The sequence below is a fragment of the Exserohilum turcica genome (genome assembly GCF_000359705.1).
Source record: "Exserohilum turcica Et28A unplaced genomic scaffold SETTUscaffold_12, whole genome shotgun sequence".
NCBI lineage: Eukaryota > Fungi > Ascomycota > Dothideomycetes > Pleosporales > Pleosporaceae > Exserohilum > Exserohilum turcicum.
Genome location: NW_007359937.1, coordinates 1,524,201 through 1,535,017, shown reverse-complemented (window position 1 = coordinate 1,535,017; position 10,817 = coordinate 1,524,201). Strand labels below are relative to the sequence as shown.

At 51.0% G+C, this 10,817-nt stretch overlaps 6 protein-coding genes and 1 non-coding gene across 7 annotated transcripts; 3 read left to right on the top strand and 4 right to left on the bottom strand.

The window, feature by feature from the left end:
- Positions 1 to 944: 944 nt before the first annotated feature.
- On the bottom strand, positions 945 to 2,822 carry SETTUDRAFT_104474 (uncharacterized protein; the record flags this gene model as incomplete). Its single annotated transcript, XM_008024613.1, has 5 exons — positions 945 to 1,190; positions 1,244 to 1,659; positions 1,708 to 2,225; positions 2,275 to 2,650; positions 2,714 to 2,822. The coding sequence occupies 5 exons, from the start codon at positions 2,820 to 2,822 to the stop codon at positions 945 to 947; spliced, it is 1,665 nt and encodes a 554-aa protein (XP_008022804.1).
- Positions 2,823 to 4,718: 1,896 nt separating this feature from the next.
- Positions 4,719 to 4,814, bottom strand: SETTUDRAFT_t104. The gene has a single exon. It is a non-coding gene; the product is annotated as a tRNA-Ser (tRNA).
- A 138-nt stretch (positions 4,815 to 4,952) lies between these two features.
- SETTUDRAFT_147176 (uncharacterized protein) lies at positions 4,953 to 5,918 on the bottom strand (the record flags this gene model as incomplete). Its single annotated transcript, XM_008024612.1, has 3 exons — positions 5,798 to 5,918; positions 5,736 to 5,748; positions 4,953 to 5,689 (listed from the first exon to the last, which is right to left on the bottom strand). Exons 1-3 carry the CDS (start codon positions 5,879 to 5,881, stop codon positions 4,953 to 4,955), a joined length of 834 nt encoding a protein of 277 aa, XP_008022803.1. The 5' UTR covers positions 5,882 to 5,918.
- Positions 5,919 to 6,084: 166 nt separating this feature from the next.
- SETTUDRAFT_167634 (uncharacterized protein) lies at positions 6,085 to 7,025 on the top strand. The gene is made up of 4 exons (XM_008024611.1): positions 6,085 to 6,134; positions 6,181 to 6,460; positions 6,516 to 6,702; positions 6,757 to 7,025. The coding sequence occupies exons 1-4, from the start codon at positions 6,103 to 6,105 to the stop codon at positions 6,978 to 6,980; spliced, it is 723 nt and encodes a 240-aa protein (XP_008022802.1). The 5' UTR covers positions 6,085 to 6,102; the 3' UTR covers positions 6,981 to 7,025.
- A 191-nt stretch (positions 7,026 to 7,216) lies between these two features.
- Positions 7,217 to 7,798, top strand: SETTUDRAFT_167633 (uncharacterized protein). The gene is made up of 3 exons (XM_008024610.1): positions 7,217 to 7,285; positions 7,337 to 7,419; positions 7,497 to 7,798. The coding sequence occupies exons 1-3, from the start codon at positions 7,246 to 7,248 to the stop codon at positions 7,779 to 7,781; spliced, it is 408 nt and encodes a 135-aa protein (XP_008022801.1). The 5' UTR covers positions 7,217 to 7,245; the 3' UTR covers positions 7,782 to 7,798.
- Positions 7,799 to 7,811: 13 nt separating this feature from the next.
- Positions 7,812 to 8,802, bottom strand: SETTUDRAFT_45980 (uncharacterized protein; the record flags this gene model as incomplete). Its single annotated transcript, XM_008024318.1, has 2 exons — positions 7,812 to 8,422; positions 8,480 to 8,802. The coding sequence occupies 2 exons, from the start codon at positions 8,800 to 8,802 to the stop codon at positions 7,852 to 7,854; spliced, it is 894 nt and encodes a 297-aa protein (XP_008022509.1). The 3' UTR covers positions 7,812 to 7,851.
- Positions 8,803 to 9,116: 314 nt separating this feature from the next.
- Positions 9,117 to 10,600, top strand: SETTUDRAFT_26234 (uncharacterized protein; the record flags this gene model as incomplete). The annotated part of the gene is made up of 2 exons (XM_008024239.1): positions 9,117 to 9,425; positions 9,479 to 10,600. 2 exons carry the CDS (start codon positions 9,117 to 9,119, stop codon positions 10,598 to 10,600), a joined length of 1,431 nt encoding a protein of 476 aa, XP_008022430.1.
- Between the last annotated feature and the right edge of the window lie 217 nt (positions 10,601 to 10,817).

The following is a 10,817-nucleotide window of genomic DNA, read 5'->3' as shown; positions in this document are numbered from 1 at the left end:
GGGGGGGGGGGCGGACATCATATCAACATCAACATCAGACTAGACGAACCAAAATAACGAGTCAACGACGATATATGAATTGTAGAGTTTTATCCAAAGAAAAAAAACACAATATTCATCTTTCTGCAATAAGCACCAGAACCATACAAGCCATGATAAACATGCCCAGCTGGAAATTTCCGTCGAACACAAATACATTTACATACTTCATGTCACAACATCACTCTCCATTTACCATTCCACACCACAAAAAAAGAATGTATGTATCTTATGATCCCCCCCCCTGAATAATCGACCCTCACCCGGCACACTCGCATGCAGCTAATACACAATATGCAAGGAACCAAGCCCCCATACAGCGACAGCAACTTGCTGCAGTAACAGAAAGTATGATCACTATAATCATCATACCTTGCACATTTTGCCACGCGGGCTTACTTACGTCCTCGGCGGGGGCGAAAAGAGGGAAAGCGTGAATTTTTTTTTATTTTTCTCTACAAGGGTGAACTGGCAGAAAAGAAGAGATAAAAAACTAATTCATAAGCATAGTATAGTATGGAAATAGTAGGGGTGTTCTTGCATGTCGTCGTATTTGGTAGTGGTGGTGTTGAGACAGAGCGTACTTGTTGAGTACTTGGGTACGTCGTCCCCCCCCCTTTTTTTTCGGGGGGGGATGGGGTAAAGTAGGGTAGGGTTGTCTTGATACTATCGCGGGTTATGGTGTGAGTGTAAGAGGGGGAGAGTAGGGAGGGCAGTTCAGGGTGCGATATGATGTGCTTCTTTCAGCTGAAGTGAAAGTATATAACTTTCTGGCTGATGATTATGATGACGATGCGAATACTTGGTCAAACACAGTGCTTCATTGCGCGTTTATTCAGACGTTGAAATTAACATTACTACTACCATACATCTACAATAACAAAACTATACAACGAATCATGGCCTCAAGGGGTTATAATAGCCGGTTCGGTAATCTTCCCCTGGACGATTTCGCGCATAATGCGCGCCTTTTGCTGCTCTTCCGCCTCACTGCTGACGTCCTGGAACACGTGGTCCATTTCCTCGAGAGTCTTTCCCGACGTCTCTGGAATAACGAAGAATGTAAAGATAAAGGCGAGAAGGCAGAAGACGGCAAAGAAGGTATACGCGCCGTAGCCAGTGTTTTGAACTAGAGGCGGTGTAATGAGGCCCTAAATCGCCAGTCAGTGATTGGTCGTTTGATAATGCGAGAGTAGTGACTTACAATGACAAAGTTGTTGAACCAGTTGGAGCATGTTGATAGTGCAACACCTTTTGCGCGTAGTGAAGAAGGAAAAATCTCCGACGGCATCGCCCATGGTACGGGACCCCATGTGGCACCAAAGCTGAACATGTAGAAGAAGAGGAAGGCAACGGCAACCCAGCCTTCAGATGAGTAGTCAGCCCACCGGCCACCGAATTTGCCTACCAAAACAGCAATGATGAGATGGCAGATGAACATGAGCCCAGCACCGCTGAGGAGCAGCGATCGACGTCCAAAGCGATCCATGGTCCACAGACTTGTCGCAACACCAACGAGCTGTGTGCAGTTGATGATACCGGAGAGGAGAAGCTGCATCTCGTAGTCTTGGCCTAAGGTTTTGAAGAGCGAGGGCGAATAGTAGATGAGCGCGTTGATGCCTGAGCTTCATTAGTCGCATTCTAGTAAGAATGTTTAAATGTACATACCAACAAATTGCTGAAAGAACATGATACCAACACCAACAACGGTACGTCTCCAGCATCCGTGTCTGAAGCAGTCGAGCCAAGACTGAACCTCGAGCTTGAATTCATTCGTGCGAGTTTTCTCTTGGAGTTTGGGATGTCTCTCTGCATTGACTTCGTGGTTGAAAGCAACTTCGGCACGGATTTCGCACCATTCCTGGAAGACACGGGCATCGTCGGTAGGGAGTTTGCGGAGCTTGCCGAGAACGTGAAGAGCCTCATCGTCACGACCTTTGCTTGCTAGCCAGCGAGGGGAGAAGGGAAGAAAGACGATACCAGCGCCTAGAATAAGACCAGGAATCATCTGGATAAGAAAAGGAAGTCGCCATGCCCACTCTCCAGCCATATAGCGAGTGCCGTATGTAGTCCAGAAGGCGACTACAATACCGAGGACGATGCTGAACTCCTGCAAAACCAGGAGAGCACCGCGGATTTCAGGCGGCGCGATCTCGGAGATGTAGAGTGGGGCGATTGTTGCAAGTCTGCATTTTTTAGATTCTGTTCGAGAAAACGGTATAAAGTGCAACTTACGCTCCGATGCCCATTCCTCCGATCAAACGCCCTACAGTGAGCATAGCATAACTCATAGCCGCTGTCTGTAAGATGCTTCCAATCGTAAAGATGATGACGACAACGACAATGGAGTATTTTCTGGATAGTTTGTCTGCAATCCATCCGGCGAATAGCGCGCCAATCAAGGCACCGAGCTCAAGCATAGCAGTCATCAAGCCCTTCCAGAACCCGGCGCCTGAAGCATCGTCCGAGACACGAGGGAAGCATCCAAGGAACTGGTCCATGACAAGAGTCACTGAAATGACGCCCTGGTCGTATCCAAAGAGAAGACCTCCAATGGTAGCGAATGCTGCGCACATGGCAACATATGGGTTGGTGAAGAGGCCGCTGAACCCTTGTGGAGAAGTTAGCCACGATCAAGGTTGTCGTGGGCTAATGTTGGTAGTAGGGTGCATACCTGAAGGCCCATACGGCTCCCTAGCTACTGGCCCATCTTTGGAGGCGTAGGAGGCTGACGTCTCTCGCTTCTCTTGTGGGACACTCTTGATGGAATCGTCTCCACCCATGGTAGTCAATGGCGTTTCTGGCGTGTGGGTATTTGGTCTGGTGAATAAGGAGGCTCGACTGAGAAGAGCAAGGGAAGGGAAACGGGCCAGCTTTATGTGCTTTGAATATCTCGCTTGAACTCGCGTTAGGTCTTCCAGGTGGATCCACAGTAGATATCTGTCAACGCTAGCGCAAGGGCTATCACTTCTGATGCGCAGACACGGGACTAATTCCAGGGCAGAGACCGATCATCTCACGTCGATGTCCAGCCAGAAGGCCGACTAGAAAATTCGGCATCCACACGCCTCTGCGAGACTTGGCGGCCACGGTCGGGGGTCTGTTGCGCGTCCAGGCTGCTGGCGTCGGTGTGTGCGTGTGTGGAGATCAGTCTGTCGATGCAACGTCGGGCGTGCGTCGTGCGTTGAGGGCCCGCTGGAAGTTTCTGTGGACCCTTGGTCCGATACTGGCCGATGTGCTCTGCTATGAATCGTGAGACTGTACCAGACATCCGATGGCCATGCTGAAATTCTTGCTTGCTTGCAGCCCGCTTGTCATTGTCCATTGAATCTTGATATCGGCAGCGTCCCACTCATCCCAAAGCGCCGCATTGTGTTCCTGGAGTCGCCATATGCTCGTTTCTGCATCTTTAGAGGCCGCAGTGATTGATACAAGCGCCCAGAAACCCCACAGAGTACATACGACGTCCCAGCGCTACCCCGGAATCCCCAGAATTAGGTTCGCATCGTTCCGCGCTGTGCATTTGTCCGGTAGGGCAGGATCATGTTCTAATTAATCGTCTTTGGGGGAAATGCAGCCGGCCAGAGTGGAGGTCGCGGCGAAAATTACTTTCTGTAGTCACGATAGGCAGGCGCTGTGGATGAAGCTAGTCCTGAACCGGTGACGAGGGCAGGTCCCGCCGTCAAGTGGGTCGTAGTGTGGGGCTCTACCATCTAGGGTAACTTGAGCCGCTTGTCTACTCCTACACAATCAACCACACAAGACGCAATTCCTTTGCCGACAGAACCTAATTCCATGGTCCCGGTATATGTTTAACCGCATAGAGCGCGATCCGATGCTGGGGACTCCACATTCTGGCTGCCACGCATCACGCCATCTTCTCCAAAGCATGGCATTCATTGCCAAGAGTGGAACTGCCATGGGCTTTCTCCACAGGCATGGCATTTGCTGATTCTCATACGCCGGCCTTGTTATGACGTCTGTTCTTGACTCGTGCTTTGAAACGTTACGTAGCATCGGATGAGACTGCCAGTAACCCTTGAACTGCCGACCGATGCGCTAAGAGAATATCCGGCTGCAGCTCATGGAGGGAATGCCATCTGTGTTATCACCTTTGTACCCACTGGCCCTCTCAGCACATATGCCCATGTCTCAGTGGTCTTACTGCTGTAGACATTTGCTGTGATAGCCTTGATTGGAGACGAATTTTTGGAATGCGGTCAATTCATTCCATTGGTGGAGCCAATTCATGTTGACTTTTCTCTTGTGAGGAGCCAGGCTCGCCCAGTATGTCTTCCATAGCCTCCATCTACTTAGCGTTTGTTTTCACACTTCTATTGCTTCTACCAGCACCTACTTGTGTTGTTGATAATAATTCTCTTCCATTTCTGGGGGCTACAAAATAGAAGCACCAGTCATGAGAAAATAGGACATGTATTACCCACGTGTATTCATCATCATTTTAGTCTGTTGTTGTTGAATACAATCAATACACAGTATCAGCAATATCTTTTAGCAAACTATGTGGTCACGTAGCCGCTTCCCAATATTTCCCGAGTGGCCATGGTGCCACCAAACCACCACATGGCTCTGCATGCCAGAAAGTCACATTGAAGGTAGAGCAAAAAGAAAGTGCATAAAAAGAATGCAATGCAAAAAGAGCAAAAAAGATGAGTGGTCGACACAGACAAGATTCGAACTTGCGAGGCCGAAGCCATTAGATGACTCAAATGTAGAATTCAAGTCTAACCCATTAACCACTCTGGCACTGTGTCTGAATTGATGGGAACAATTGTAATTAGGGCATATATATTCGTAGAGATAAATGGTGTAGCCAGCAAAAGCAAAGGAGTGGGGCACAATCCCGTCGCGCGCTTAAAGAAATTCATATCAAAGTTTGTTTCATTGGACGATTAGAGACTAGCCTTGCCACTCAGCGACCACTTCGTCTCACCGGTAACCTTGCCCTCCTGCTTCAACTTGCCCAAGATTTGCAAGACACCCCTTTCGGCGGGCTGCCAGAGGCTCTCTGGATAGTCCTTGTAAATCACCTTGACAATGTCCATGGAGCTCATGCCAGACCCGCTCTCGTCGGCCGCCAGCACATCCAAGACCTGCTTCTCGCGCTGCTTGCGGTGGGCAATGTACTCTGAGATCTTGGCTGGACCGTCTTCAATGACCGGGCCGTGACCGGGGTATGCGCGACCACCAAACTGCCTCAACATGGCGTCGAGACTCTTCATGTATGCGGCGAGATCCTCGAATACCGCCGTGCCTTGTCCGAGGACGTTGTCGGCGGTGAACATTGCGTCTTCTTCCTCCAACACAAAAGCCATGTGGTCGGTGGTATGTCCGGGACAGAAGAAGGCACGCAGCGTTGCGCCCTCGGTCTCAAACCGCTGGCCATCGCTTATCGGCAGCCAGTCGTCGTGCGGGTCCTTTTTATAAACTTTGGCGCTGGGCGCATGCTCGAGGAGATCAGGGACTCCCTGGGTATGGTCATGATGCCAGTGCGTCAATAGCACCTTGTCGATTGCAATCTTCTCCTTTGCAAGCAGCGACTTGATGGACGCTATCCATTCGGGCCTGCCCTCGCCCGTGTCGATGAGGAGTCGAGATGCGCCGCGACCAACGACATACGTATTCGTGCCTGCACTACTTAATATGAATACCACAATACAAAGCGATACACGCACCTTGCAAGGTAAACTTGAGTGTGTCAGCGCATGTCGTTTCGTCGTTATGCGACGCGGCTCACCTTGTTCGGGTTGCCACCGAGAACCCTAATCACCCGGTCACTCAACTTCTCGATTTCGGGGAGAGGTACTAGAGCTTCTACCATTTTCGAATAGAGCCTGCGCGACTTGAAAGTATTTGCTAGACCTGGCAACCGTGAGCGCAGCATTGTCTCTTGCTCCAGGTGCCCGCCTAACACCAACTTACCGAGGCTCCTCGCTTATCACCTTCCATAGTGGGGGTAAATCCAGATCTACGCCGATTTAGATACACATCGTGATTATTCGCCTCTGCAGACTTGGAAGAAGAAAAAATAAGCCAATCAAGATGGCGCCCCTGATTGAAGACGACGATATTCCGTGAGTTAGCCTTGTGGGGATAATGGAGATGTACTAAGCAATAAAGGCAGCTCTCAGGCGACGCCTTAGCCGCCCTGCAGCAGTTCTACGGCGAGCGGGATGAACGCGCAAAGCAATTCCAAGAGCTGAAAGCCAAGGCTGAAGATGACTTTGAAGGAAAGCTGTCCATGGAGGCGTTTACAGAGGACTGGAACGCGAGTCAGTTCTGGTACAGCGACGAGACGGCCACGGTCCTTGCAAAGCAGCTTCTGGATGGCGCCACAGACGAGACGAGGATAGCGGTTGTGTCTGCACCCAGCGCTTTTATACAACTGAAGAACTTAATTGTAGGTGTATTTGGGATATGGGGTAGAGAAAGGGGCCATGTTGACAAGCGACTAGAATTCAGGCGAAGTCAAGTGTCGGCCACAGATCAAATTGCTCGAATTCGACGACCGCTTTGCAGTTTTCAAAGAGTTTGTCCCGTACGACTTTGAGAAGACGTTCCAGCTGCCACCTGAGCTCAAAGGCAGCTTTGATGCTATCATCTGCGACCCACCATTCTTGAGTCAAGACTGCCAGACTAAAGGTAAGTCTCTGTGTGATCAATCCCCCAGCGCCTAGCCTTTCTAACACGATCTAGCTGCTCTGACTGTACGATGGCTGGCCAAGTCGTGGACACAAGAGTCGCTGCGTCTCATTGTCTGCACTGGAGAGCGCATGGAAAGCCTAGTTACCGAGAAGCTCTACGGAAAAGCCGGAGTCAAGACTACGGATTATGAGATTATGCACACCAAAGGACTGAGCAACGAGTTCCGGTGCTATGCCAACTTTGAGTGCGAGGCGTGGAAGTGGAATTCATTATGACATGCAGAGATACCAGAGTTTGAAATCATGGCAATTGAATATCTCAATACTAAAGTCCCAATCGCATTCTTGAACGAAGCCATATCCCTTGGCCGTGGCGTGATGCATGGCACACCAGCGCAAGGCGCGACAAAAGCTACCCCACCTTATCCGGCCAACCCCACCCCACTTCGCCCGGAAGCTCTCTCTACCCTGCGTCATCTTGGAGAACTCCCGCACCAACCGGCAAACTAACCAACCAACATCTCAATCCCCGAGTACCACAATGTCTTCCGCTTCATGCATCTTTTGCAAGATCATCAAGGGCAGGTGTCGCTTTGACTAACCGCTTACGCCATGCTAACGCGCTCATGCAGGCGAGATCCCTTCGATGAAGATCTTCGAGAGCGACAACACACTTGCATTCCTTGATATCGGGCCATTGAGCAAGGGACACTCTGTACGTCTTGGTTGATTTGCGCTTCAGACATGTGCTCAAGCATGTAATCAAGTCGGCTAATGCGCAATACACCACAGCTCATCATCCCCAAGTACCACGGCGCAAAGCTCCACGACATTCCCGACGACCAGCTGGCTGAAGTCGTGTCGGTTACAAAGCGCATTGCCGTCGCACAGAACCTCCAGGACTACAATATCTTGCAAAACAACGGCCGCATTGCGCACCAGATGGTCGACCATGTGCACTTCCATCTGATCCCGAAGCCGAATGAGCAGGAGGGCCTGGGCGTGGGATGGCCGACCAAAGAGGCAGACAAGGGAGAGCTGAGCAAGCTGTTGGAGGAGATCAAGAGTAAAATGTAGAGAGCATAGACACGGCCAATTACGAATGGAAAGATAAGAATGCGCATTTATACATTGACACCCTTGTTCTCTACTCGCCCTTGAAGACGGGTTTCCGCTTCTCTCTAAAGGCAAGAAGGGCCTCGTCCCGGTCCTTTGTCCTGACTACAAGATCGTATGCAGCGTTCTCGGCTTTCTCGCCTAGCGCGCAACCCTCGACTGCCGCCAGCGCAGCCTTGATGGCAATGGGACCACCCTCGCAAATGTTCCTCGCCAAGTTGATGGCCTCTTCCAGGACCTTCTTGCGTGCACTCCCTTCTTCTTGTATGTCTTCTGGCGTGATTTCTATCAACCGGTCGCAGAGGCCGAGGAAATAAGCTTCTGGCGCCGCGACCCTGCGCCCTGTCAAGATCATGTCTCGGGCGCGCGAAAGTCCAATTAGGGCCGGGAGGCGGTAGGTTCCTCCGGCGCCAGGCAGGATGGCAAGACGAGTTTCCGGCAGGGCGACTGTGGTGGTGGAAGCGAAGACGCGCATATGTGTCGTGAGAGCCAATTCAAGGCCGCCGCCAAACGCTGGCGCTGCCACTGCGGAAATGGTAGGTATGGGCAATTGCGAAATCGATCTAAATGTCCCCCGCAATGATGCCAAGAAGTTTGCTGTGCTGTTGCTGCTTGTTAGCAAGGGCGCTTCTTGGATCTAAGTTCGGTGTCAAACATACTCCTCTTGTGTAAATGTAGCCCTCTCTTTCAAGTCTGCGCCTGCGCAGAAGCTAGAGTCTACTTCACTGGCCAGGATCAACGCCCTGGTTGGCCCGTTGTCGCCTTCGTCATGGATGCTGTTGACTTGGTGGCTCAGCTCGGCGAGCAATTGCTTGGATATCGCATTGCGCGCGGCTGGCCGGTTCAATGACAGAATTCTTATGCTCCCGCAGTGTGGCGCCGGTACGCTTGTGACGTTGATTGCTGGGGTTTGAGCCGTCGCAAAGGTGCGGGCTTGGAGCGCGCGGTACAAGATGCGGGAGGCAGAGCGAAAGAGTGGCATTTCGAGCAACGTGCAACAACAGGGCGTGGAAAAGGTTTTGGTGTGGAGCAGGTTACTTTGAAGCTTGGGTAACCAAGACCAAAGCTATAGCTTCGGTAGCGCCCGCTTGGTGTTTGGTGACTTCATTGCCATGGACCGCGGTTAGCCGAGTTGCTGGGGTACCGACAGATTGTGCAATTCACCCCAGCGACCCACTCTAGGCAGCCTCGCGCGGCATATGCTCTGTACCTGACTTCCCCTTGCTTCCACACGATCAATTCCTCCAGCTACACTACAAAAAGTGAAGAGACAGACCACTTATCCGCCGTACAGCCATGACTTCACCCAAACACACAAAACAAGCGCATTCGCCGACTCTCGACACGCTGCCTTCAGAGCTGAGGAACCTGATAGTTTCATATCTAGCTCCGACATGCGCCCAAGACATGAAGCCAGGATGCAAGATGCACCTTCAAAACGCCAATCTGGCACATTCCTGTCTGCGAGAAAGCGCCACCGAATACCTCTTCAGGGACATGACACTGACACACGTCTTGCTGGGCGCATCGTGTAACCTGGAAATCTTCGCCGTCACGAAAGAGAATGCACATTTGCTCAAATATGTAAAGCACATTGTTGTTCAAGTACGAGACACTAGTCCTCACAAGCATCTATGAACAGACATTAACCAGCACAGGTCCCGCCTGCTATCGCATGGGAAATTGGAATAGATGGCACTCCAGACATGTATCGTATAGGTGAATATACTCACAATCGCCTATGCCGCAAGTTTGGCGTGTCATCAGTCCAAGACATGTCGGAAGAACAGGTCGAGTACTGCCGAGGATACCATGAAGCAATGGTTACGCCCTTTACCGATGAGCGGCCCTGGTATGCGCACTTCCGCAATGCCGACAGTATTTTCCCTAGGATATTCCGCCACTTTGTCAATCTCACGGCTATATCCGTTGGATGCCGTGAGAGAATTGATATGCCTCGTCCCTCGCTTACCAAGACATTTATGCTCCAGTACGGCACATCAGTCCTCGACGAGGTGCATCCGCTCTTCGTAGAAGACTCCTCGACAAGCAAGGCTTGGGCAAGTGCTAGCACCATGAGATGCGCTCCATCCAGCGTACGCAGCCTGGAGCTTACCATGGCCAGTGTGGACGACGGCCACCCTCTCGCCTCCATCAACAGCCTTCTTGGCCTCAACTACCGCCATGAACTAGGCGGCATGCAAAAACTCATGCCAAATATAACGCGGCTCAGCCTCAGCATCCACACCGTCTTGTGTCCCTACATCAAGCGAGAACTGCAAGGCGACACGCAAAGCGCACAAGCCGTATCCTCCTGGGCAACAGAACTCAACAACATGCCGTCCCTCCAGCATCTCGACCTTACGAATGTCGCGCCCAATACAACCGGCATGACTGTCTCAGACACAACAAAACCTTCCGTACTGCCCTTGCTGTTACCAACGCTGGCGCTAACCCAGCTTTCCACACTCAAACTCCACAACTTTACACTGTCCAGGACGGAGCTCCAGGACGCGCTCAACGGCACGTGGCCTGGATTACGGAAAATACGGCTTGACAATGTGCAGCTGTGGATTGAACCAACAACTACCACTCCTTCAGAGCAGCATACCGAGTGGATCGATGCATGCACCTTCGTGCTGCTGCAGCACCCTGGCGTACGCCTTGAATTGCATCGCACGGGCATGACAACAGATGCGGCACTAAGCTCGCTTCGTATACAGCAGGCGCAGTATGCAGATGACTTGAGTAGGATTCCTCGTGTTGTTTTGATACCTTAGGTCGTGCATAGGAACGATGTAAATATGTAAATCAAGATTCAGGCTAATTATATTATAACCCCCCTTCCATTTTGTTAGATCTGTAGAAGAGAAATAGTGTGTATGTAGAATACTTCGATAGCTAAGTAGTAGATATCAGTTGTACTTGGAAATAAGTACGACCTTTCCTGTCCAAATATAAAACGAGGGAAAAAAAAGCCGTGAACCCGCATTGTAA